Source organism: Takifugu rubripes, chromosome 17 (assembly GCF_901000725.2).
Source record: "Takifugu rubripes chromosome 17, fTakRub1.2, whole genome shotgun sequence".
Classification (NCBI taxonomy): Eukaryota; Metazoa; Chordata; class Actinopteri; order Tetraodontiformes; family Tetraodontidae; genus Takifugu; species Takifugu rubripes.
Window position 1 is genome coordinate 10031448 of NC_042301.1, and position 27969 is coordinate 10059416.

The following is a 27969-nucleotide window of genomic DNA, read 5'->3' on the forward strand; positions in this document are numbered from 1 at the left end:
TGGCTCAGAGACGGGACCTGTCCACTTCCATCTGACATCCCGTGTTCGGTCTCAGGACAAATGAGGTCTGATTGGGTTGGACCTCTCTCCTCGCCGTTTCTGTGGCCTCCTCCGTATTAACCACGCCTCCTCCGTCCAATCAGGAAACCGAGAATTCTTCCTCGTCGCTGCATCATTAGCCTAAAGGATTCAATGGACAGGAATCACAGAAGTAGATCTGGAGAAAATTGTCTTACCAGCCACACATTGCTGAATGGATTCGCATGAATGTATGTGTCCCCCTATGAGGCTGGTCCTGCTCAAGGTTCTTCCCTGTTAAAGGAGGTTTTTTCCCTGACCTGTTGCCTACATGGACCCAGTGTTGGGCAGGCAAACTGGGTCCATGTATACATAAAGCAACCCAAACCTCCGGTTGATGCCAGTCAGGTGATTAGAAGGCCAGGGATCCTCCCAGCAGATGCGTGCTGTTAATTAACAGGCTGCTGTGGCAGATGTGGGGGGTCAGGGGCTTGACGGTGTTCTCGGCTGCCGTCTCAGTGGGGAATAGATTAACATGTGAGTGGGCTCAGTGTTGTGGTTCCTGAGCGGGAGGAAAAGGCGTCTGTGCGGCTCTGCTGTCCACACCGAGGAGGTCAGGGAAGACGTCTGTCGGATCAGGACAGGAGATAAAAGCATTGGGTTCCCTCTGAATCCAGTCACAGTGATGGATGCTGAACAACAGCGTGACTCCATCTGAAGGTGCGTTTAAAAATGAGGTTCATGCCTGATCATCAAGGTACTTCAATCCAGCAGCAGCTTCCTGTTCTCCACTGTTAACAAAAGAGGCGTTTGTCACATATTTACCTCAGTCTGGCTCCAATCACAGATTAAATCCCTCAATCTAGTTTTGTTTGCACATTTATTCTGATTTGTAGTTCAATACAACCCATAATCAGAAAATGGTTTGAATACGAAATTAGGACTTTCTCTCCCGTCTGCGTAATGTAGCCAAAATGTTCCTGTTTAGTCGAACAAAAACCTCCCAGATCTGCCCTTTATTTGGATTCTCATTGTTCCTTCATTATCAACTAGGGTCGGACTTCCTGTTTGTAGGGATCAAAGGTCGTTTACCTGTGGATTGTGGGTAATGACAGCAGCCGTCAGGTGTCTCCAATATCTGCTGGATCCTGGACCATCTCCGAAAGTGTGATCTTTTATGATGTTCTTCTTAAAATACTGATGGACTCCGTGATTTGGTGAGTGCTTCTTTGCCAGCGAGGTGTCACTCTTCCAGTGTTTCTCTCATGCAGCTGTGCCAGACGCCTCAGCCGGCTGGTTCCACCCGAGCCAGACCTGCAGGTCAGGTGGATTTCACGGACCTTCCCTTCCTGCAGCCACAGACTGTCAGAAAGCGCACGTGTCCCCTTCCTCTCCGGCGCAATGACATGTTTATTGGGAACCTGAATGGAACCCAGAGGTCTCATCCTGCTACTGCTTCATAAATTCTATCAAGTGGTCTCACAAAGTTTGTGGGAGGCGTGCGTGTTCAACCCAGTGGTGCTAATAAAGCTTTACTACTTCCCCGCATGGAACCAGACTGGTGGCGTCTCTTCCATTCACATCACCGTAATCACCAACATGTAGCCGCAACACGCGATCGCCTATGAAAGGGGACTAAATAAACACAAAGCTGAGACCGAAAAAGACCGTTCCCTGGTTGCTCCTCAGCCAGTAATGAACCCCTTTTTAATTAAGGGGAAGAAAAATTCAGAAAGAGCTAGAAACTGGTGATTAAGATCGGAACAAAAGGGGCGGCCGTGACGTGACGCGTCATGTTTTAATCCTCCGCTGGAGCTGGAGTCACAGATGGTCAGTCTGGAGCTGTTTTTGAAAATGAACTCCTCCAGGTTAAATTACTCCCACGGCAAAATGTTTTCAAGAGCTCTTTAACATAATTACTCAACGTGATGAAGCCCCAATCTGAAGCACTTAATTGGACGAGCAGGTTTGGGTTTGTTGACATACGACTTGAACTTTGCCAGAGTTGCCAGTTCGGCAGCAGTTGTCTGTCAGGTGATCTGATTCCGGACCTCATTAGCCCTGAAACTGGTGTCTATGTGGCCATCGCTCCAGGAACAGGAAGCGGTTCCCTGAACAACTAGGCATGTCGCCCCCCTACTGTGACGGAGTCCAACGTGTAACCGTTAACGATTCTCTGCTGCTGCTGGTACGCTGGGATGAACAAAGTGTTTCGGTCGTGTTTTCATCAAAGAATCTGAGTGCAAACGCCTATTAGCATCTCTGCTATAAAGCTCTTTATCAGAGATGCTAATAGGTGTTTGCACCTCTGATAAAGGGCTTTTTAGCACCCATTCATCAGCTCACCCACTGATCCCAGTTCAACTGATCCGCCACTCCCGTCCATCAGACGTCACACTATTATTATATCTCTGGTTTTATGGGTGATCCGTAGTTAGGAAGGTTAGGGTGTGTTGTGTCGATGTCCTGACAAAGAATCAGAAATACATGGATGTGTGTATGTAGCGAATACTGTAGAAACCTCAATAATCGAAACCCTTCTGTATGGGCTGAAAGAAGGCCGGCCGCACTGAAGACTGTCCAGACGCATCACAATAATTTTCAAAAAAGTGAAAAAGCCCTGAAGCAGGAGACCTCCCGATTCTTCACATTCTGGCCATAGATCCTGACCGGGTTCAGCTCTGGTGGAGGGACGTGGCCTGGCTGGAACATCTCATGATATAATTATAGCGCAGCCTTCTGCTCTGCATGGGATGTTCAGAAAGCTCATATGGAGAAACTGAACCTCAGCCCCCCTCCCCCATCCCTGATTTAATCCTTACTTTGCAGAAGTCCCCCCATTTACATCAAAGGCTGGATGTACATTATGCGGCTGTTTCCCTGACGTTGCTGGTGCGGCTCATAATGACGTCCGAGCACGTGGCTGACTGCCGCTGCACACCCGCAGGAGGATTTAGGAGAAATTCCACTGCGTTGATATCAAATATCTGGGAAATGAGCAGAAAATGGGGGTATAATTAATTTGTGTTTGTGGTATGAAAGCTGTGTGGACGCCTCCCAGCTGGCAGCTCCGGTCCAGACACAGGTGAGATCAGAGGGGAGAACTAGTGAAGTGATGAAAGGCAGCAAACGCATCAGGGGATGAGTGGAGGTGCTAAATGGAGAAGAAAGGGACCAAAAGGGCTGTTTGATGGGTTTATTAAGGTGTGCTTTGTCTCATAGTCTCATGCAGGAGCGACACATCTGAGCCACATGCTAACAGGCTAATACAGACCTGATGCTGACTAGTTTACCACAGACACAGGTGCATTAATGTTATGTTGCTTCCTGTGGCAAAACACTGAACAGTATGTTTATTATTATTAGATATGATCTTGGAATTTTTCTTGTTGACGATTAGTTAAACGCTGTACGTTAGATCTATATTTTGCATACTCTGCAGATGCTAATTTATGGAAATGTGGTTCCGTTATGAGGGGAAACCAATAATGTTTGTGGCTGATTCAGTCAGATTCTGAGGTCATGCTAAGGTAGCACAAAACTCTGAATCCCTGCTTTTCTAAGAGGAACACTTTGTACCCATTAATCTTTCCTGTGCGGAGCACCGATTGCTTCCAAAGCAGCTAACTGGGACACACGGCCGGACCTCAGTCGTGGCCTTTCTCTATAAACAGTTAACAGATCAACCCTGTTATCGTTTCTGTGTCACCGAATGAATGTTGAGTCTAATAAGTCCATAAAAATAGCAGAACCCACAGAAGAGCGTGAAGAAGTGGGCTGGAGTGTGTGTGTGTGTGTGGGGGGGGGGGGTGAACTGTTGTTAAGACTCATTAAACCTCAGAGGCTCTTTTGAGTTCATGTAATTTGAAAATAGCTCACAAGCTAACAAGTTTAATTTAGCTTCACAGTGATCTGAAAGCCACTGATGTGACTCAAATCAGGTCCAACATACAAATTCCACAGACTCATGTAAGGAGAGGGGACTCTGTCCTCCCCCAGCACTGATGGGAGAAGGTAAAAAAGGGTTACTGGAGAGAATAGGATGCTGAAAATCGAAGATATCTGAGGACATCGATGAGACTGCACTTTTCCAATGAGGTCACGTCCAAGCTGCTGCATCCAGGAAGAAATTTCTCTGGATCTGGTTCTGCTCTGTCATCCCAGTCATCGACTGGAGCCACTGGCCAGTTTAGTTGCTTCCACATATTTCCACACCTTTTTCCCTCCGGTCTGGCTCACTGACCATTACAGTCATTCATCTCAATAACTGGCTACAAAGAAGAAACCAATGTTCTCGCTGCAACTTTTCAGAGAAAATTGGATCATTTAAAGAGTAAATTAGATAATTTGTGGCAAAGTGCTGGAACCATTTACATCAAAACCAACAGAGTCCTTAATATGCATCATTAAATGTGCCTCGGAAAGTCGGTGTCACTGGGAAGACGAATCTTTTGAGGGCTTTTCAGTAAACTATCTGCTTTTACCCCCTTTAAAACCTTTGTTGGCTGCTGAATGTCAGTTATTTTCAGGTCCCTCCTCATGAAAAAACCCTGAAAGAGAACAGACCCCCCCCCCCCCCCCCCACACACACACACACACACACAGACACGATAGAACCAGTAAAAGGAAAGTTTGAAAGAACAATCCCAGAGTCCGAGTTTGAAAAGCTATCTCACTTTTATGACACAAGAATGACATTTAGAAAACAGGAACTAAAAAACAACCCTCACATGCATTTCAGAGGAAAAAAAAACAGGTTGGGAGGAGGAAGAGGACGACTCTGGAATACATGAATACATCATCATCCTCTCGGCGACCTTTGATTCTCAGTCATATTTGATTCTAATACATAAATCCATAAATAATCTCTCGCCATATATTCTATCTATACGAGGCTCATACATCTAACTGTACATTTAGCATGTTGCATATCTCAAATGCGGGTGGGTGGGGTGGGGGTGTCAATATTTTTTTGATCAATCAGGTTTCGCCTGTCTATGTGAAAAGACAAAGATAAAAAATTCCCTCCAAAACGTCCCTCTCATTGTTTCCACTGACACCTTTGTGTGATATGTGTCCTCTTCATATTGTCTGTGTTTGTGTATGTGGGGGGTCATATACGTTCACCTGAGGTCCACCTGATCCAAATGTTGAATTTTGAGGGTTTATGTAAGGGGGGGGGGGTTAACGGAATTCCTCTAAACCGCCACTACACTCGAGCAGACCTGAGTCAAATTAGCATTTGGCTTCATGAAGCTTGGCCGTCTGCTCTGGGCTGGGCAGCGCGGAGCTTCGGCTGCTGTCTCACCATCGTGCCAGCGATCCTTTTTCATGTCAGATCACACTCATCTAGAACTGACCCCCGGTCTGGGTCCTTCATGAAGAATGTCCCCTTTGGTTTCCCTCAAACGTCATTTCAGCTTGTGCAGAATGTATTTTGATTTACAGCAACTCCGCTAACGCGATTAATGCCAATTCATGCGTAGCATTATCCTGCTGACCTTTAAGCTTTAGATGGTTCAAATGTTCGATCGTCTCCATTTTTTAAGCTCGGCCATGACAACCGGTCATCAGTTTACGTAATTTGAAAGGACGAGATCTTGGAAAAGAAAATATGAAGAACAAATAGTCTAGAATTTACAAATGAAATTACAAATGTTATTGCTATCCATGCTTCTCGCATGTGAGTGTCTGTGCAAAGGTTTGTGCTGATCTGTGTCGACTTTTTAAAAAATAAATATATGAATTTTGACCTCTGGTGCTGCTTCAAAGGGAATCCAGATAACATCAGTCATGAATCAAACCTTTTTAATCCTGGTGTTAATCTGACACGCAGCAACAACCATTAGCACCTTGGTCACGGTGCTTTTCAATGTAGCATGATGAGCTAATCCTTATAACACCTACTGAGTTCCTGCCTTAAGGACATTTAAAATGTTTTCCAAACATGCAGAACTTTCACTCTCACATCCCTTAAATATATAATTTAAAACCCCAAATCCATTTTAAGACTATAACAGCTACTAAATATCATCTGCAGATTTGGCCCAGGTCTGCACTCGCTACATTTTAGCCCTTTCATGGGTTTTTGTAGAAAATCCACGTGTTCTCGGCAATAGTCACGTTGGATTCTGTCAGTTTTCCGTCCAGCGCAACACTAATGAGGGTCTCAGGGACAAAGGACACTCACACAACTCCAAGACAACAAAGATGAGGACAGAAAGATGCTCGACCTCCTCTTTCACCTGACAAAGATGCCAAAGAGGAAAAGGTGTCCGATGCTACTCGTGATGGATATTACAAAATAAAGTCAATAAATAAACTGTACAATGTTCAGTTCTTCCTTAAAAGAAGCTCCAGCATTTTGCCATCTGTCCGGTGCTGATGACTGTGTTTTTGCACAAAGGTTGAGGGCACGTTGGGTCAAAGGGTTTCTTTTAATTGTTGTTTTTTATACATTAATGCCATCTCAACAATGTTCAGCCGCAGTTTCGGGTCCGGTCTCCCCCTCCCCGAGGTTTTGAAGTCCAGCTCAGGACGCAGACATCTTCAAGGCTCAACTCTGTTACAGTTACAGGCTGAACTAGCCCGTCTCTAACAACCAGCCACCCTTTGAAGAGGCGGTTGTGCTCTTGCGAGAGCTGACCCGAGGAGAGAACAAACGACTTGACGATGAGAGAAATTCGCAATCACAGACATGTTTTGTATTTAAAAACAGTTCTGAAATGCAAATAGTTCAACTACAGAGAGGCAACGAGTGTTTTCATCTGGTGCTTCTGTCTGTGAAGCCGCTGTCCTCGCCCCTCCATCGGCCCTGGTGTTGGACGTGTGACCACAGCAGTGACGTCTGTCTTTTCTCTAGACCGACAAACTGCTTTGACCCTGTGGGCCGGTGCTGTTACATTTCTACACCAGTGGGGGTGCCAGGGAGCCTGGGCTGAGAGGGGGCATCAGCCGAAAGTCTGTCTGTAGCCGCCTCCTCCTGCCTCTGCGAGCATTGGAAAAATTTAGAGAGACCTGTAGGGGGCAGCCACACTCGCTCTGACCCCTCTGGTGCCCCCTGGTGGCGCGGGGGTCAAATGTTATGGTTGGTCCTGGTATGTTTATTGGATCGCTGGGGAGGGAGCATACAAGAGGCACGAGGAGCTGAGCCCTTCTTCTAGAGTGGTCTGGAGGCTGCCCTCGGAAGCGCCCGCATCCAGGAAGGAATCACTGTGGGGCAGATGCTGCAGGCAGAGGGAGACCGAAATAAGTAATAACTGGGACTTTGGTTTGGCAAATGTGTAAATCTGAAGCAGTTGCAGCCCAGATTCACCCATTCGATGACATTTTTCAAGCATTTGCCTCATGAAGGTGTTCCCTCAACAGCAGAAATGATGAAGAGTGCAGGAGAAGCACAGCGAACTATTACATCTACTTTTACCCCCTGGACTCAGATGCTGCCAAATCCGCGTTGTAACTCCAAAACCAAGAACACTGAAAACAGCTAATGTGTCACGCGTGATTACTTTCATTGAAATTGTAGCGTGTGCAGGAGGGTGCTAGTCATTACCTCTAATCCTGGCCGCGTTCCTGCCACGGTCTCAGTAAACAAAACCACAGGGGAGAAGAGTTTATGAAAAAAAAAAAATGGAGAAAATGAGGGGCTGGCAGCAACACAAGCAAAGAAAAGATGATGGAGTGAACCAGGAAGAATGTTAAGATGGTGTGAGGAGGAGAAAATGTGAGCAAAGCGAGCCAAGAAGCCGTCAACACGGAGCCGGCATCAGGCTCCGGGTTTGCCAGGCTAATTAGCTGCGTGCTGCAGAGCATTACTGCAGCGACGGAGCATCACAGAGGCAGTCAAATGCAGGCTAAACAAACCCAACAGGTACCAGAGGAAGAAAGGAAACCATCTCCATGGATACAGGAGAACTAAAATTAATGTTCACCTCTTTGTTGGCTTTATGTAGGAGCCAACAGAGCGAGGTGTTAGCATTCAACCAGAGTCTCCCTTTAATTAGAAATGAGTTCACGCCATTTTAATCATTGCAGTGCATTCTCCAGTTCTGAGCAGCCCAATATGGATCTGTAGGTGCTACTCAAGCACCAACCCTGGGATCATCATCAATGCTGCGGCACCGTTACAGTGAGATTTCAAAAGTGAACAGTTGGTAATTAATAGCAGGATTTTCTTCAGGTTGCAGCTTCTGCGGCCTTAGATTTGGACCCTCTGAAATCTCATTCTAACTCAGCTCTCTGAGAGGACAATAAAGTTCACTGCGTAATGATGTCCCATCAGGACACCACATGCCCCCCAGAGACGGAGATGTCAGCTCCTGATCATCCATCCGTCCTGACAAACAGGCGTCTCGTCAGTCTGGAATACCTGCGAGGTCAAGGGTTGGCAGTTTGGTCCAGGTGAGCGGAGGAGGGAGGCAGTGAAGCCAGCTGGGGAGGCTCTCTGTCTCTGGGACTACTGGTGTCCTCTGGGCCACCCGGGTGAGCGGCAGCTGATGGGTGGATGACCTCCGCTGGTGTGCGGAACAAAGGTGAAGACCCACCAGCGTCTGCACCGCAGCTCCGTCCATCTCCATCTGGAAGGGGTCCTGATGTTTCAGTCAATCAGCTCTTATTCCGGGTCACTGAACACAGCATCTATACTTTTACTTTAATATATATAAATATAATATATATATTTTATATAAATATTTAACTTTTAAAGAAAGCTTGTTAACAATGGGCGGGTGATCAATCAATCTTTATTTATATATAGCGTCTGTTACAATCAGAATTGTTTCTAGGCGCTTTACAGAATCCCAGGGCCTGATCCCCAACAAGCAACAGTGGCAAGGAAAAACTCCCCTTTAACAGGAAGAAACCCTGAGCAGGACCAGGCTCATATAGGGGGACCCTATATAAGTTTAACATCTCATTTATCACTGTTTTAATTCCGGTAGAAGTCAATCAAGCAGGTTCCACGTGTCCTTATGGGACAGCGCCAGGAAGAAGCTTTGTCTCCTTTAAAAGATACCATCAATGTCATGACAAAGTCAAGCATAATGAAGCCGCTTACATACCGGCGAGGGGGTCATGGAAAACACAGATAAGGATCACGCATTGGTGAAAGGTAACCCAGATAGGATTCATTTAATATAATTGTGAGATCAGGATTTTGCTCTCCTGCAGCTCACAGCAGGGGGTGTTACACACGATGGGAGCTACCTAAAGCATGCACGTGCACGCTGGTACCTGCGCAGCACGCTGGGCTCAGCGTGTCCACCTCGGCTTGGATGCCCTCCTCAAACGTCTCGTGGTCCCCGTCCTCGCTCCCGGAGCTGCAGCGGCGGAGGCCTCTGTAGCCCCCGGAAGCTGGCAGCTCCTCCGAGCTGTGCGAGTCACTGCTGCCCTGCTGGGAGGGCAATGCATGATGGGAAAAAGGTAGAGAGAAACTGTTAGTGACGGGAACGAGATCAGGAAGAGTGAAGCCAGCCATCAGAACGGGAGTACCTGCTGTCCCTGACCAGCAGCTGGTAGTTGCTGTGCTCGTCCAGACTCAGGTCGTCAGGCAGCGCAGAGAGGACGACTTGTCGGACAGCTGCTCCGACATGAGGGATGCCTGCTCCACCTCCGCCAGTTTAATCTGCTGCGCACACACACACACACGCACGTTGGACACCTCGTCGGGCTTGTGATGGAGCGGGCAGCGATGTCGCAGCACCGCCACTGTGGTTTTGTTGGGATTTCACGCAGTTCTGGATCCACCATTTCCACATTGTCAGCCCGGCTGACCTCAATTCCCCTCAAAACACAGAAGCCCCTCGTTCAAACAGTAATTACATGGATGGATCGACACACGCGCGGCGCACACACACACTCAGATTGGGATTGCATGTGTATATTAGAACTCGTGGCGTCACCTCTGCCCTGTGCTGAAATTGGTTTTTCTTTTTTTGGTGTCGTGTTTGCATGTGCGTAAGCGCGATGACTGGTCGCCGTGTTAAGCTGTCTGGTTTGGGCTGTAAATGTTGGGCTGAAGTATATGAAGGGAGGCTGGGGGAGGCTCCAGAAGCGGAGCCACTTCTGACAGCTAAGCCCTCCAGTATTGGATGTTGCTATTTTCTATCTGACAAAAATTGGAATGCATCAACTCTGTCCTGGATATAATTTATTTATGAAAAACAGGGTGATTTCAGATAAAAATGCTGTGGGTTAAAACACATGGGTGTGTGTGTTTGTGCATGTGTGTGTGTGTGACTTTTAGACTTCTATTCGAAACTTTGAGAACGAGTAAAAACTACCAAATTACAATATAAGGGGCTGGATTCAAATTGGATGCAGCCTCCTGGTCCTTGGCAACAGTCGTGTGTGTGTGTGTGCGTGCATGTGTGTGTCCCCGTCTTCTCCATTTAGCCCTGACCTCCATCCTCTCGCACCTTCATCACACCCCCGCTTTCACTTCCATTCCACTTGATTAACAATGTTTGTTTAAGTCAACATGCACGAGCACCCGTACATTTTCCAGATGCACATACAGAAATGGCCGCAAAAGACAGACAAACAGACAGACAGACGGGTCAAACGTGCACTCTCAGCAACGAAAGCGTAGCAAAATCACCACTAATTATTGTTCATAATCATGAAAACAGCCCGGTCTCACTGCTGCTGCTTAATTAAAGAAATTAAAGCTCATTCGCTAAATGGCTCAAAATAGGACAAGAAAAGAGCTTCCAGGCTACGATTCGACAGACAAGGACGTGCACGTGGACGCTTGTGCACGGCCCCACTCACCTCCTGTGGGTGGCTCCTGCAGTCCTTGCAGACAGGAGGAGAACTGTAGTGATGGAAAACGGAACCAGAGAGGTTGTCAATCATGTCCCCTTCCAAGGAGTCCTTAATTAACAGGGACACACTGTCCAACCACTGGCTCTCCTGACACACACACACACACACACACACACACACACACACACACAGACAGAGAGAGAGAGAGAGAGAAAGAGAGAGAGAGCATTGATATTTCTAACAATAAAATATGAACCAGCAACTCTGTTAAAGTGTTGTGTGCATGTGGTGGGAGCAGACGAGTGGGGCACGTGCACGGTTCAAATGGGTTTTGAACCTTGAAAGACTTAATAAAACATGTGCTGGGTGACACTGCAAACAGAAGACACGAGCTGAAGAAACTTCACTGGAGTTCTGCTCAGGAGGGCCACTGCTCACGCCTCTCCCGCTGTCTCTCACGGGTGTCAGCGCTGTCTCTTTGTCACTCTTCCTCTTCCTTTTCCCCCTCTCTTCTTCCCTGTCTTCACTCAGCCTCGGCTGTCGTGGCTGCAGCAGATGCTCTGGGACCCTCGCTCTCGCTCTCCTGGGTTCTTTTAGATGTTTTGGATGTTGATTTTTCCTCCTCTGTGAAACTGATTAGCTTTTTTCACGCTTTAATGCTGTTTGTTGTACTTGTTTTTCTCCATTTGGGTACAAAAGCAGTGCTTACAGATTCTGTAAAAGTGGGACACAGTCCCGGATCTTCCTGTTGTCCACGACTTGAAACATGTGAGAGGTGAAGACAGCAAAGTTTAAGCCAGCTGTCCTGTCAGACACAGCGAGGGCTGAGGCTGTTTGGCCTTGCTGGGGGCCATGACCTTATCTGACCCTCTGTGCAACCATCTGGGTGTCTCACCCCCGACATCCCTGATGCTTTTGGTTTGAATCCTAAATACAAGTCCGAAGCCTTTTCTTGCTCTTAAAACCTGGATATGTTAATACTTAGGTGTGGCCCCCTAAACAAGAGACACTTTGAACCAGGAAAATACCTTGAACCTGTCTTATTTCTGTGAAAGAAGAATCCCTCCAGTGTTTTGAGCTTTGTGACTCACACTCTTCCTCTGCAGAGGGATTTTGTACTAGAAGCACTTCAGACAGTTGAATATATTTGGTAATGTTTGGATGATGCTCTGGTCTGATCTGAGTCGGCGGCTTATTTTACACATGTATGCAGACACACAAAGACTGGCAGCGGGGGGCAGTGTTAATAAGGCACGACCAGAATCCATGTTCTCCTCGGTGCTTTTCCTGCAGCAGTGTGTGTTTCCTGTCAGAAAGGAAACTGTGAGCCGGAGTCCCTGTCACTCAGTTCACTCAAAAGAATCACAAAGCTGAACATGGCAAATTGCGAAAAAAGCAGCTTAAAAGCTGAAAGGACTGCTGCGGATCCTCGTTGCAGCGCCGCAATCGGGCGAGCTGACTGCAAACACAGATGAGGCTCTGATAGCGGCTCCAGGCCCGGAGTCATTCTGAGGACTTGTGCATGTGAGGCAGCAGGAAACACCAATCCAAGGCCGTCAAACAGTCGCCACTTCCTCACTGTCTCATCAGCTCAGGTCAGATACTGCTGACAAAGACTCTAAGAGGTTCTCTAACCTGAAGTCTGCAGATCAATAACTGGAGTCCAGACACTGATTCTCCTGACTGGGGATTCACTTAAATGTAAATGACACAGATTTAATAGTCTTAAAAACTCCTCAAAGCCCTCTGAGTCAGACTTAAGGCCTTTTGCTACTTTGGCCTTTTGCTAAGGGCAAAGTGACTCTGCTCACACCTTCACATGTTCGGTAGAACATGCATGTTTATCTCCTCCACCTCTGTTAAGCCTGCCTGGATTCTTGCACCCGTGGGAGGAAACATCCAACTCTCAGTCGGAATACTTGCAAAAATAGGCCAACTTTGCACTTAAATCCTCATAAAGCTCTTGCAGGCTAATCAGACTGAAGACTTAGACAATGTGAAGACATGTGAAGGCTCCTTCCTCGGTCTCATCTTTCTTTTTACTCCATTCCTGGTTAAAAATACCAGAGGGCTGACAGACAATGAGCTATAAGCACAATGAGATGGTGGCGGAGTGTGCCACCCACTCCTCGTCTCCAAAGTCTTGCGCACTCAGATCTTTCTGTTCTGTCCTCCTCCCCTCTCTCACACATGGATTCGCTGCCACTCTTTGGGATGGATGACAGTGTTAATTTCCTTTAGTCCCTGCCAAAGTACAAAAAAGACTCGGGTTCATTAGGCTCAAACTGTGTGCATGTAAGAACACGGGAGGGTTCAGTTAAAAGGCAGAAATAAACATTAGTTTCCCTTTTTGTTTTTTTCTACATCTCATCCATCCTTCCAAAAAAATGTGAATAAAGCTGCAGCTAATGGGATTCAGGGATGCAACTGGAGGCTTTGTCGCATCTGCTGGTGCTTCCACAAACAGGTAGGGCTTGACTGCATGATCATAAGGAGGAGATCCAACTCTGAAACTGCCAAGGAAAATTTTGGGACAGAAATTGAGCCCAATGAGTCAATGGCGTCAGCTGGACACAGACAAGAACTAATGGAATTAAATATTGATGTCTTATTGTGTTTCCAGTGGTGAGTTATTGATTATTACAACAAAATCTACTGTATCTTCACAAAACGTTAGCTGGGCACAAGGCATACTGAACCGGTAGCACACATTAAGTCCCCACACCCATCCATCTCCCCCACCTCTCACGCTTGTTTACGTGTATTATTTTCCCTGCCGTGCTTCCAAAAATATCTGCTCTCGTTTGTAGCTACGGTAATTTCACGCGGGCCAGTATCGATGTTCTCTGCAGAAATCTGGGAGTTGACGAATGAGCCATCGACGCCAAAGCTCCCACTAAGGGTTTTTAGACTGGCTGGGACAGCGGTCATTTAATATCACTGTGTGCATGTGTGTGTGTGTGTGTGTGTGTGTGATGGTATGTGGGGATGGGTTGAACAGCTTTGTCGTAAGTGGCTGAACCTTGACACGTGTATTTGACTTCTGAATGTTGTCTGATTCAGACACACAGTTGGAGGGATGCATTTTCCTGTTCTTGGAGGGTGATTTGCTGGTTCCAAGGGGACATTAGTCGGCAGCGGGACAATCAGTGGCTGCTATAGTGTTACTTCTGGAATGCATTAGTGTGGTGACTCGTGCTTTTGTGATTGTCTCTGATTGTCTCTGAACTCATCTGGTCATGACCTGAGGTGGCATGAGGTGTATCAGGTACTTTAGTTGCACTGAGTATTATATCAAAATGCATTTTCTAAATATGCATTTTCAGCCATTCAAGTGATAGATTTAAACATGTAATGAGAAAATAAAAGTTTTGAGCTCCTACACCGTTAACACAGGCCTTTTTCTCTATGTTTAGCAGCAGCAATCAAACAGGAGGGAAATCTCAGAAGATCCTGAAGAAGCATCTTCTCCTCTACTCCTTCTGTCATGTGTGTGACCATTCCACCATCCAGCATTTATCCACCAGGAACAACTTTCTATTCACAGCGACTCCATTTTGCACAGGTGATGAGCTTGTTGAGGAGAAGGTGGGTAAGATGATAGAAAATTAATCCTTTTTCTTCTTACCAGAGCTGGAGAGAAGAGTCGACATCGACGCTGCGCGAGTCCCTCGTGAGCTCCACCACCTCCTCCTTCATCTGATGTCGCGCCCGGACCTCCGACTGCCCCGGCTGCACCAGCGCCGGCCCCACTCACAGCACTGCCTGTCGCCCCAGCGATGGCACCGATGCCCCCCATCATGCAACAGAGGCCCCCCTGTGCCAGCTCCATCTCGATCTCGGCATCCATCTCTGCATCCTCCTGCGCCTCCTTGTTGGAGTCGTCCAGATGTTTCATGAGCACTGCCACCACGACGTTGATCAGGACAAACTGCGCCGTCAGCACAAAAGACACAAAGTACAAGGGGGAGATGAACTGCAGCCCTGCGTGGCAGCTGTAGTCACTCCCTGAACCACCCGGTGGGCATTCTCGCAGGGTGTCCTGGGAGGCAAAGGTGAAGAGAGAAAAAAGAAAGAGAAAAAGAAATATTGGTCACTGTCCGTGACCCGGAACCAGCATGACACCCAACCCTAACCTCTACAGGCTAGTCCGGTTTGTTACTTTATCTCACGTTTAATATATAACAGCCCTTGATGAAATTGGGAGAGCTGCTGCAGCGACACATCCTGAGAGCCTCATCATCACTGATTAACTTTCTGCTGGAAATGAACTATGATACAGTTTCCAAAGCAGCAGGTAATTGTGCCTGATTAGAGAGGGAGAGGTGAAAGAAACGGGATCAAGTGATTTAGATTTCAGACTTGTCATTGGGGCTTTACTGGAGTATCTTCTTCTACTTCATCCCTGTTACTTAGCCCTTATTTGACCTTCCTAAATATCATCTGGGATGTAGTTTTCCAGAAGATGGAGGAATAACTTGAATGAGAGATTCAGCTGATAAACACTCCCCCGAGCTCTGTTTTGGATCTGTGGGGTGGCTCTGCTGCTGGAGATGAGGTGAAAGGGAAGACAGGGTGAAGTCTGGCTGTACACTGGGAATACCTTCATGATGCCATTCCAGTTGTCACCAGTGGAAACCTGGAAGAGTGTGAGGAAAGCCATCCCAAAGTTCTCAAAGGTGGCGTGGCGGCTCATTCCCTCACAGGGGTAGTCAGCGTTACACACTGAAAGAGGACAGGAGAAGTTCAGAGGGTGAGACTTCAGTCACAGCCTGTAGGAGGAGGCTCCAACACACCGAAGATGATTGATTGATGCTGGTGAAGACCAACAGTCTTTCAAGGCTCCATAGAGGAATTCTTGGAGGCAGAAGTCAAAGGCAGCTGGACCTCTTTTAGATTCTGACCTGTCAAGAATCTCAGAGTGGCCCACATTGACCTAAAGCACTTCAGACCACCAGCACGGATGACTGAATCGACCTGTGTAGCACTTGTGGCACCAGAGAGGACGGATCCTTCTACTGTAGGTCAAGTTTCCACACAAAGGGATGTTGAAATGGCGTGAGATGGCTTTGGCTTTGATTTGAAACCATTTACAGTTTCCATCCATCATGACTCATAACCTCTTATCAGGGTCACATACACAGCTTTACACAGAAATAATCATTTTCATTGTTTTAGTTTAAGATTGAGTTCTGCTGAACTTACCCAGCTCTCCAAAGAGCTCCACTCCAAGAGCTGCGTAGATGAAAAAGAGCAGCATGAAGAGCAGACCGAGATTTCCCACCTGGTAAAACATAGGAACATTGAAGGGTTAGAAGGACATTTTACCTGCCATCTTCTTAATAGTCAACACATTGACACACTGCAGCAGGATGAGACAGTGGGAGGCAGATGGAGGAGAGGACGATGGACTGGGAGGAGGAGTCAAGGCCATGCCTGGGGCTGATGCTCCATTTCCTTGCAGTCATGTAGGCCGACGTTTCAAAGAATATTAAACTCTGACTAAAGCCTTTCGGTCTCCATGGTAAACGAGTTCCCACATGTCAAAAAACGACTGCTGAGACATAATTTAGCCTTTTGTATTACACTGAGAAGTTTTCCTCGACCCAGTTATGGTGGTCAGGGTGTCTCCTGAAGGTCAGGTACAATCAGGAGGACACTCTGAGACAGGCTCAGGATGTGCTGGAGGGGCTACATCTCCCATCCAGGCCTGGAGCACCTCTGGCGGATCTGCAGGATGTAGATGAGGAGAGGATCCGGGCTTCCCCAGATGGGTGCAGGAGGACAGTCAGAGACGTCTCAAACCAGTCTGTGTTTATCATAATGCTTCACCGGGAACCTCAACTGTGCTTTTGTTGAAGTTGAAGTTTTAACCACAGAAAAAGGAGCAAAAAAAGCCAACAATAAATGTGTCTAAATGACAGACAGGGAGGGGAAGGAAACTATCGATTGTAGCGCTGAAGAAATTGTTTGCATACTTCCAACATCAGCTGCTGAGCTGGAGCAGATTTCCATATGTGTGTATGTGTGAAGTTTCTCCACAAACCTCCTCCTAGAAGGCTTTTCATTAATGTAAAAAGGGTCTTTTTTAAAAGAAAAAATGTAGTTTAGCACAATACGGCTTCAGATTTGAGAATACAGAGAGTCAAATAAATAAATACAATTAAAAAAGATACTTGTGTAAATATATGACTGTGGGCACAGACTCCTCCACCACCTGACTTTCATCAGGAACATCAATCAGTCAACAGATAAAGGTTTTAAAAAATGGGAGGAAATAGAATATTGAAAAATCTGTCATTGATGATGCAAATTTGTTTCTATGACAATCCTGTCCTGTTTGATTAGTTGGGCTATTTTTCAAACCAAACACAGCAGTGACCCATTAGTTATCTGGTAGAAATATTTCTGCCGCTCCTCTTTTAATCTGTCTGAATATTCAGATGCAGTTTGGGCTTCTGATGAGGGAAATTGGACGTGATTACTCACTAAACTGATGGAGGCTTAATGACAGTGATTAAAGGAACAACCTGTCACAGAGACACACTCTAGACACTCACTCCGCTTTATGCTTTCTATTTCCAAAACATTGCCTTATGTCTCTTTTTTAAATGAAATCCAGAACTAAGGTGTGTATTGATTTTTCACCGGAGATGAACTTTTCCCAGTAAGAATTGGGTGCAATTAAAACAGGTTAATTTAATAACACCAGGCTGGTTTCTCAGTGCTGGAACAGTATGAGGAAGATGGCAAAAAAGTCATAATTCTCAGGGAGCTTCTGTCCTGGCTGACCGTTTATCATTCCACAAATGTTAATTAAGTTAACTTGTTGTCCTGTAGATAAGCTGGAAATTGTGGGTGTGTGTATGTGTGTAACGAAACATATGAGACACACCTGAGGCAGAGCCTGGACCACGGTGTCCAGCAGAGCTCTCATCCCAGTGGCCATTTTCAGCAGCTTCAGCACTGGAGGGGGGAGAACAGAGTGTGAGAGAGAAGGAGGGGGTGCAGCTCTGGGGGTGCAACATTGGTCTGAGGTTTTCTGTAACTACACCTCATGTATAGAACAAAAGGACTGATGCAACAGGAAAGCCTGGAGGACACAGATAAAACAGGATGGATCGATGGAGCAGATCCCAGACTCACCATTCGAAATGGGTAAAGATGGTGGCCGGTGGCCGATGGAAATGTAAAATAAATGTATATTAATTCAGTCATATCCTGATGGGAAATGCCTGCAGGGAGGAGGACGGTGGTCAGGTTTGTGGTGGTCATGAGTGATGGAGATGGCTGATCTACTAATGAGTCGATCTAGTTTTTTTGTTACACCCTTTCTTCGTTCGAACTTTAGTCAGAGCTTCATCTCTATGTCCAAGGGGAAAAAAACTCTGTTTGCACGCAATACAAATGTACAAAACACAGATAGTGTTAATAGACCGTCTCCAAACATTCATGTAAAAGCTTCATGAGATGCACGGATAGCTGCTCAGAGAGAAAGAGATCAAATTGAACTGTAACGTCATTCCCGTCAGCCTGAGGGGAAGAGATCAAACCCTGCACACAACTTCTCTGTTAAACCAGATTACAACTATTTCAATTAAAACACTATGATGTCGCTCTGGTAAACAGCTAACGCTGTCTATAGCTTGTAAACTCCCATCATATTTTAGATAATGAATACATATTAATGTCACTTGTCCTGCATGTGCTGATGATGGTGAAATATTCTTTTCCCCAGAGTCACACAAGTCAATTAACATTAAGGCAGAGGAGGGAAGAGAAAAGAATAAAAATCACCTGTCGCCTTCAGATTTATCATTAAATACCTCAGTAGCTGGTTAACAACCACAGTCTGCGCCACAATTAGAATATTACTCATGAGTCAGTGGCCCTTCGGCTGCTCTACAGGGACAGAGGGCAACAGATTGAGGACGAGCCTTAAGTGAGATGGATGAAATAACCCTTTATCCTCATCAATGAGATGTTAAGAGGAAGCGGTTCAGCGCAGAGGGCCAACCCTCCATTTTCTTACAAAGAGGGAATTCTGATTTAGGGAAGAAAGACGCTGAGTCGGTTCAGCCGAGAGAGAAAAACGGCACCTATTGAGGGAAAGTGTTCATGTTTCATGAAGAAGATATCCTTCAGAATGATCACAGACCTTGATGTGAACAAGCAAAGACAAGACAACAAAGGCACAGACAAAGATATGACACTGCCTTTAACCCTAAAGGAGGTCAGAGGCCAAACCCTGCAGTTACATGGCTGCTTCAAGTTTTACACTTTGAGTTAAGGTTGGAATAGGGTGAGGGATAGCCCTGTGTGTGTGTGTGTGGTGTGTGTGCGTGCGTGCGTGCGTGCGTGCGTGGTGCGTGCATGCTGCACATGTGTGTGTGTGTGCGTGCGTGTGCGTGTGTGTGTGTGTGTGCGTGCGTGCGTGGCGTACCTCGTGCTATCCTGAGTACCCTCATTATCCTGATGATGGTGGGGTTGATGGGGAGGGAGGCATTGCTCTCTATCTCTTCTAGGGTTATACCCATCACTGACAGCAGCACAATGGCCAGGTCCAACTGGTTCCACCTACACAGACAAACACACACACACACACACACACACACACACAGACACACACACACAGGTTTTTAAAGGCATAAAGCTGGAGATGAGGTCAAGTCTTTCCTTAGTGAAAGTCACCATTTATATGACTTTACCAATGAATATGAATATTGTACAACAACTGTAAGCTTAATTTAAAGGATTCTCTCGCAGGAGACTTGGCAGAGAAAGAGCCGGACATTACCTGAAGGCCACTTCCTGCCATGAATATTTACACGGAGGCTGGCAGAACATTTTTATTGCTACATGAGCTGCTCTTCCTCCCTTTCAGAGCTGTGAAGTGATGACTGCTGGAATATTTCATGATGACCTTGCTTTAAATGACATCATATGCGACAACGTTTGTGGAGGTAGCGGTGAATGATCCATCACAGAAATACACCCGGCCGCTGAGAAAAAGGGGATGAGTCTCTTTAACCCTGTTAAAAGACATTGATCCCAACATTCAAACCATGACTGTGCTGGTGATCCAGGAAGTACGGTGGTCCCCGATCTCCCTGGCTGCATTGCTGCCACTCTGGTGTAAACACTGCTCTGATTTCTTCCACAGCTCAGCTAGGGGGACTGAATCTGGGGCAAAAATGGGGATTTTTTTTTGGAGTTTACCACATTCTCTGTGGAACTGAAGCACCCACACGTGGCAGCATATCAACGCGCCTCATTCAAGGCACAAAGAGGACAGAGATAGAGAAAAGCACTCCATTACTGTGGAGTTTGGAAGAAATATTTTGACTAAATAGATTGTTTACATGCAACAGAGAGGAGCGAAAAGAGCATAAAGCACAAGCGGCAGAAATATCCGTCAGCGAGTCCTGCCAGAACTCCTCTGATTCTAATTCGGACCTGATTGTATGTGCTGTATCATCTGAAATGATATTCAGCAGCACCACCTGCCCTCACGGGGCCGAATTATTCTAGATCCTAGAATATTAGCAGGAGTCCTCTTTTAATGCTTAGAATTCCAAACAGAGATGTTTTTGTAGAAGAAAAAATAATCTTACAGAGCTCATAATTTTTATTGTGGCCCATGCATGTTGAAGAGAAACTCAATTGATGATTTCTTGCAGTTGAATAATGTCATTTATTAAGAATCAAATGCTTGGATTGGCTGTGCAGGGATTGTTTGTGTATTGGAAAAATGACTCAGAAAGGTCAATAACACAAACCAAAAGCGTCAGAAAACAGCCGAGGGTGTCGCCCCCGTACCTGTCCTTGAAGAAGCGCCGGAAGCCGAAAGCCACGAGCTTCAGTGAGGCCTCGATCACAAAGGTGGAGGTGAAGACGTAGTTGCAGTACTTGAGCGCCGTCTCCAAGAGACTGAGACAGGAATAAACCAGACGGTCCATAAAACAAACAGCAGGAAGTTGAAGCTTCAGTAAAATGTTGCTCTTAATCGCTTCCCTTCAACTCCTCAATCAAAGGACTTTTGTGAGTTTGCAGAGGAGGGAAAACATCGTAAACTGACGTAAACGGCCTGTTGGATTCGTTTGGTGCCTCTGCTCTGCCAATAAATCTCACTTTAATAAAAGAGAGATTAATTAGGACATTGAATGGTGAGGAGGAACAGAGAATGCTCCGGAGTGCTCTGCTAATGAGTCAGATGGAAAATATCTGTTATGATGATAATCAGAAGCTCGTTTCATCACAAGATAAGAGCCTAATCCCAAAATTCAGATTTTACTAAACTAATGAACCCATTTGTCAGTTTTTACTGAAGTTAAAGCTGCTTAATCAGAAATGTTGAGTGTTTTTACTGCAGCAGGTGCAGCAGGTTGATCTCCAAGTCGCGTTCTAACTCCCCATCCGCTCACCCGGGGCTGGCTGTAGTGCTCCAGAGACATGGTGATGACGTTGATGCAGATGATGAAGGTGATGACCAGGTCCTAGGTAGTGGCTGGTGCACAGGGTATGGATGGCCAGTCGGGCTGGACCGTAAGAGGCATAGTAGGGCAGCTTCTGTGCCTCTGGGGACGGAGGAGAGCAGAGGTGAGGCGGAGGAAGGTGGAGGATAAACCAACCACTTCTTCTTCTGATGATGATTTCCTTTTTTTTTTTCTTTCCCACATATCCATCCTTCCATCACCCAGCTCTGAACCTCCCAGGAGGTTCATGCATTATCCCATCTATTTTAATTGAATCCACCCCCCACCACCTATTCCTCACAACCTGCCTCTCAGGATCTTACTTCTCCTCTTTTTCTCCATGCGCCGCTGACGTTTCTCCTCCCGTCTCTTGGCCTCCTCCACCTCCTGATGCTGCCGGCACTTGTGGAAGTTCTCAACCACAACACCCACAAACATGTTGAGGACAAAGAAGCTGACAATGAGGAGGAAGGAGATAAAATAGAGCAGCATCCATGGGTGTTGTTGGTGATGGGCTGGAGGAGGAAAAGGAGAAGGACAGAGAACAAAGGTGGTGAAAGATGGAAGCTGAGGTAGAAAATGAAACCGCAGCAGGTTGTCGGATTAAGTCCTGGTTTCCCAGAAAGTCTCTGATGCAAAACTACAGGAAACATGTCACCATGGAAATATTAACATAATAAACAGTAAAGGGCAGAAAACAGCTGCGTCATCATTATCATCATCACTAGCTGCAGCAGTTTTTAACTTCAATAACATTGTCAATTTGCAAGGATATAATAGGCAACAGGAGATCGTAATAGAAATTATTAATACAAAGAAAAAGTCTATGGTCTACTTCAGAAGATTACACAGGCTTCTGGCAGCCTTTTGATGAAATAAAGCACTCAATGACTGAACCGTCCGAATCTCCTGGCACTGCCAACAGCAGCAAGAAGAAAAAGGAATGATGGGACGGCTCGGGCTGTGGAGCCGGTTATTGCAAGGAGTCATTACGGGAACAAAATTCAGGTTGGGGTGCAGTGAAACCGGAGATGAGAGTCAGATTGTCAATTTAGAGCAGTGTTGAGTGTAGAAAGCAGAGTGCAAATAGGATTAGTCATTCAGTGTCGGACTGGAGGAGGAGAACCAGCCGGAATGGTGGCGTCTCCGTAGATTTCCAGATAATCTCCATCCTAAAGGAGATCAGTTCACATTGTTGATGCCGCAGGATTATTTCTCATGACACTAGATTGATGCCACCATATGGAGGTTATAACACAAATCAAGCGAGTTTTCCCACTGATTGTTAGTAGACAAAGCTGCTTCTGTTGTACTGATCATGTTTATCTCCAGGCTTTTGTTACCTGCTGGTCAATTCCCACAGCATCCAGGCCGTGGTACATTATGTTGACCCAGCCGTCCTTTGAGGCCAGTACAAACAGGGACATGAGAGCCTGGAGGAGACACACAAATGGACTGTGTAAGGTCAGTCTTCAGAAACACCATCGGCTTTCATCTCTCGCACCTGTCCGAGGTTGTCGAAGTTGTATTTGTGATGAACCCATCGGTAATTGGCAGCCAGACAGTCGGACTTGTTGGTGATGTTCTTCACGTCGAAGCCCACGCAGTAGTAAAACTTCCCTTTGAAGAGCTGCGAAGGCAAACACACACAGCCAGATGAGAAACAGAAGTGAGCTTTGATTGGCTGAAGTCGTGCCAACGGCAGGCAATTTGTGTAGCGCATTGAGCGTCGCTCGGATGCAGCGCTTGATGTCGTGAGAGTTTTCTGTTTTATTTCTCACTGAACTCAGTGAAGCTGTTGAGTAATGTTGAATCTGATGTGGAGGAAAGGGTGAAACAGATATAAAATTAAGCTCCTGACTCAGAAAAATCTCCTCGTGGTTCTTCCCTTCTTCTGACATTTATGTTGTTTTCTGCTGAAACCGGTACAGGAGGTAGATAACAGACCTGGACACCAGAATGCCAAGATGATGAAGAAGGCACAGCAGATTAAGACGATGTTGCCGATGGGCTTGAGGGATGTGATGAGTGTCTCCCCGACAAGCTTCAGTCCTGGTGCCCTGCTGATCACCCTGGAGGGCAAAGAGATAGGAAAGATGATAAAAAATGGAAAGAGACTCTTCAAAAATAAATAAAACAGTTACCCTCCCAACCTGAGGGGGCGCAGCGTCCTGAGCAGCCTGAGAACACGGAGGACTCCCAGGATTTTTGCTCCGCCCGCCATGGACACCACGATATCAATGAGGGACACGAAGACAAGGAAACCATCCAGGATGTTCCAGCTGCTCCTGAGGTAGGTTTCTCCCCAGGTAGAGACCCATGGACACCACCTGAAGACAGATTCTCATATTCTGTAAATGGTTTCAAAGGAACGGCAACTGGGCACTGGGACAAGACAGTGGGGGAGGGGGGGGGGGACAAAAGTGGGAAACAAGGGGAAACATTTAAATAAAATGAAGTATTCAAACACAGCAGCGGCAATCTTTGAGACACTTTAGCTTCATGGTGTCCCTGCAATGATCAACCCACAGAATTAAAGCGCTGCATGAGGGCTTATCAAGCCCTTTATGTGGAGGCTGCATTTTGCCCGACTGTTTTGTGATGGAGGGAAAATTCTGTCATTACAAAGAACTCGAAAGAGGGTTTTACCATCTTTATCCCGCACATTTGTGCTGGACACTGCACTCTGCCATAATCCTCTTAAATCAAACACACTCTAAAGTCTCAAAGCTGTCTGACACATCAGCTCCATAGAGACGTCCAAGAGTGGAAGCGAGACTTCCTCATTGCGCCCTGGTGGGGTACCAGTAAATATTTAACATAATCACACTTTTATGGAGTTTGCAATTATCCTAGTATATTTTTCAGGGCTTTAGAGAGACTTTGGGAGTCAACCTGGAGGCTCTTAGAGGTCAGGGGAGACTAATGAGAAAAGTTACTGGTTTTAGTGGGACAAAGAGGCTAAAACTGGGATCAATCAATCCAGGTAACACATTTAGACACTTTTGGCTGAGCAGAGGAGGAGGAGGGAGACGGGAACTTTATGAAGAGACACGATTGAGTGGCTGGAGATTAAAATTGTGTGGAGACTGTGAGATAGCAATCGAAGGTCGGGGTGTCAGAGAAAAGCAACAAAGCTAATGGAATCAAAGCGTAGAGGATGGAAGAAAAGCTGCAGATGTTTCCACATCATCTGGGCTGTAGAGCAGGAGGCACGATGACGTTGTGGAGTATCTGACTCTTTCTTAAGATCTATTTGGAATAAAAAATCTCCACAGCTTCTTCGATACTGAACTCCAAGACGGTCACCACAGCAACACAAAGAAAGTGAAAAAAGGGTTTAAAGGACGGGAGCTGGTGATTGTTAGGGAATCACTTAAATAATGTACAGGCTCAGAACCAGAAGGTGAGAAAGCAGAATAATAAAGGCCGTAAAAGGGTGGCAAAGCCGACACCAGTATAGAGAAACAAAAGAAGCGTGTCCGGTGTCCAAAACCCTCAGTGTATTAAGACACATCATCGTTCCTGGCGTGGCACAGATCTCAGCTCTGTCACATTGGATACGACAGGCCTTTCGTCATCTTTCAACAGCTGCACAGCCAGCTCCAACACGCAGACACTGATATTAATAGCAGCCCGAGATTCTGAAGCACCCTTGGGAGTATCGGCCTGCTGCGCAGCCTCCATTAAGCAGATCAAACAGCGCTGTGATAAAACATGATACACGGGGAATCAATGGCAGGTCGCTGCCATCAGTGCTATCATCAAAATCTGCTAATCTGCAACAGGATCAGCTGACCTCATTGTTGCAGCGGGAGACAGTCACAATCACATTCAAAATCCATGTACTGCACAGCACTTTGCAAGTTACAGCCTCGAACCACTAGACCAAAATTGTTCAATTAGTGATGGTTTTTAAACTATTCCGGGCCATTCATCAACTGTTAGCCATTAAAACCAGTAAGGAACGACTTGATAAGGAGTAGTTCAGACCGCCCAGTCATTCTTCAACTTTGAATTTAACATCATTCTTTGGTTTCATTTCCTGCTTTAATTGCACGACAGGGCCCAACACAGTTTTGGAATATTTAAATTTGTATTTCTGTCTTTTCGCATGTTATCACTGCTATTTTTAGATTCTGTCACATTTTCTTACAAAAAAACCCTCAAAAAGTTTTTTGTTATCGAGTTCTGTCCTCCTTGATAGGCAAAACGCTAAGTGCTTGTAATCCTCTCGTGAAAATAAAGTCATGTTCTACTGGGATTTAATGGGCAATGTTAAGGTTCAGCGCACACAGCCAAACTCAATTTCTTTGCTGCTGCACACTAATGATCCAGTTAGCGAAACGTTAATTATCATATTTCAGGCTTTATTCTAGGAGTGCGCTATGCTTTTCTGCTGTGGCAAATTTTAGCTGCCTCCCGTGAAATTCTGGGTGTAGCAGCCTAACAAAGCACCTCAGGACTCTGGAAATGTGTGAAGAACTGACAGCTGAACCTCAGCCACCTATTCCTTCTCCAGCTTCAAAATACAGGCTAAAGTCTGAGGTCAGTGGTGTGCAGGGTTGTGTGTGTGTGTGTGTGTATGGGTGTGTGTTTGTACGTGTGCGTGTGCAGGAAATGAGGCCTTCTCCGTGATGCCTTAGAGATACAAGCTTAATTAATTAGTGTTCCTGAGAGACAGACTGGCAAGGCCGGGAACAGCATATAAAGAGCAAATGGACAGGGATGAGAAGATGAGGAAGAGGAGAAGCGATGGGAGGAGATGAAGACACACGGAGGGCAGCTGGGCTAGATCGGCCCTGTTATGACACAAACATGACTGCAGGGCTTGATTATCTTAGCTGTCCAGGAAAGAAAACCTCACATCGGTCCGCTTTCTGACAGCGTCTCATTGCTTCATATATTCATGAGAAATACTCCAGAACAAAAGGGAGAAGGTCCAAGTGAAACGTGAAAGCACGCAGGTTTGACTCTGATGAAACCATGTTGAAGAAAAGGCTTCAACTGTACGCGCCTTCATCTTTCAAGTCCTGTCTCGCCACATGGGAAGAACGATTTCACCTTCGTGTTCCAGTAAACATCTCAATGATCCAAACGGATTTATGTTGTTGACAAATGAGACCAGGCTCATCTGCACACACCAATCGTTCATGTTCCAGCGGCTGCAGCGGTCACACCTCTGATCGCAGCGCAAGCGGAGGCGTGCACGCGGCAGTGCAGCCAGAGATGAGATGGGGAAGCGAGCGGCTGCCTGGAGTTTGGCTCTGAAAATGAAGTAGATAACAATGGTGCGCCCATGATTGAATTACCCACAGCGAGACAAAAGAGCCGAGCTAGTGATAAGAGACGCAAAAATTTAATCGTGAGCAGCTCAGGGCGGCGATGTGAGCGATCGGAAGACCGATCGGAGGAATGGAGGTAAACAAGGATCCAGGCAGCAGATGGAGGAGGAAAAGTTCAACCCGAGGCCAGAGGCACGTCACTGCCCGGATGTGGAGATGATCTGTATTTCACAGTGGTGTATCAGTAGGATGGTTCTAATGGAGACACAATGTCCTTAATAATGGCCGATGGCCTGTCTTCTGGGCATCTGATTAGATGAGGAAAACCGTGTGTGTGTGTGTGTTTGTGTGTGTGTGTGTGTGTTTATTGACAGGACTGTCCAGGATTAGCCAAAGGCGAGATGAAGACAGAGAGAGCGCTTTCTAATTAACTTCATTGTCTTGCTGAGCAGCTCTAATGGAACGTTACAACTCTGCTGTCAGGAAGCAGGAACTGAAAGATCTGCACAGTTGGAGCAGAAAAAGGAGGGAAAAGGAGGGAAAAAGGAAGGATTATGTCAGGAAACTGCTTCTGCAGATCTTCAGGAGTGATTTTTTTGTGAAATGTCGCAACCACAAACTTGAGGGAAAATCTGTGGAGGAGAATTTAATGGACTTTGGTCAATTCAAGGAGTGACTGATGAAAGAGGGAAGATGAAATAATGCCGTCAGAGGCTTGAGTGAGATGATGAGGGGATGAAGCGGCGAAAGGGAATGAATAATAGAGAGGAAGGTGGAGATGGGGGACAGAAAGAGATGAAAGAAGAAAAAAGGATGTTTTACCTTGACGGTCATCTCAGCCACGAAGATGGTGGTGAAGATATAGTTGGAGATTGTGAGAAACACCCTCTCCTGGTTCAAAAAAATGACAATTAAAAGAGTGAAAGAAGAGCAGGACAGCAATTTTCTCCATCCTCCTGAACAGATATTTGTTGCTCTGGTTCGTTATTCACCATTAAATCTCGAAGCCGAAGTTCAAAGAGCTGCAGAGCGTTAACGTGAACTCTCGAAATGTGTTTAAAACACCTTCTGCTTGTGGAAACGTGCTCGATATCAGAATCCAGCTCCAAGCCCACAAGCCACTGATGCAGGAGCTCCAGTATAATCAAATTGCTCTTTCATCCATCATTTACAGACGCATTTTACCAATTTAGATTTTGCTTTCAAATGAGAAGCAGCTTGTTGAGGGACCAAAATCATCTGCAGAGCCTGATTTAATACCAGAGACCCTCAAATAATGTGATGATATGCTGCATCATGACATCATCATCCTCATAAATCATCAACATAAATCACATATTGCTGCGCTGAACGGGCTCCTATTGGTACCGTTGATTTGATCCAAAGGAGAAACTGCGGCACGAAGGATCAATAAAGTTTGATGTGTT

The 27969-nt window shown here is 46.1% G+C and overlaps 1 protein-coding gene and 1 long non-coding RNA gene across 2 annotated transcripts in view; both read right to left on the reverse strand.

The window, feature by feature from the left end:
• Positions 1-6001: 6001 nt before the first annotated feature.
• LOC115253327 (uncharacterized) lies at positions 6002-9407 on the reverse strand. Its single transcript, XR_003891648.1, has 3 exons — positions 9250-9407; positions 8387-8594; positions 6002-7244 (listed from the first exon to the last, which is right to left on the reverse strand). It is a non-coding gene; the product is annotated as an uncharacterized lncRNA (long non-coding RNA).
• A 146-nt stretch (positions 9408-9553) lies between these two features.
• The window catches only part of LOC101074957 (voltage-dependent T-type calcium channel subunit alpha-1I-like), a 92301-nt gene continuing 73885 nt past the window's right edge, over positions 9554-27969 (reverse strand). The window contains 18 exon segments of the mRNA XM_029850636.1: positions 9554-9643; positions 10789-10929; positions 14411-14824; positions 15386-15507; positions 15988-16066; positions 17678-17748; positions 19226-19359; positions 20602-20712; positions 21184-21278; positions 21280-21359; positions 21581-21760; positions 21763-21772; positions 22601-22690; positions 22762-22906; positions 23222-23329; positions 23411-23560; positions 23562-23587; positions 27365-27433. Of these exon segments, the coding sequence (XP_029706496.1) occupies positions 9554-9643; positions 10789-10929; positions 14411-14824; positions 15386-15507; positions 15988-16066; positions 17678-17748; positions 19226-19359; positions 20602-20712; positions 21184-21278; positions 21280-21359; positions 21581-21760; positions 21763-21772; positions 22601-22690; positions 22762-22906; positions 23222-23329; positions 23411-23560; positions 23562-23587; positions 27365-27433 (2115 nt within the window).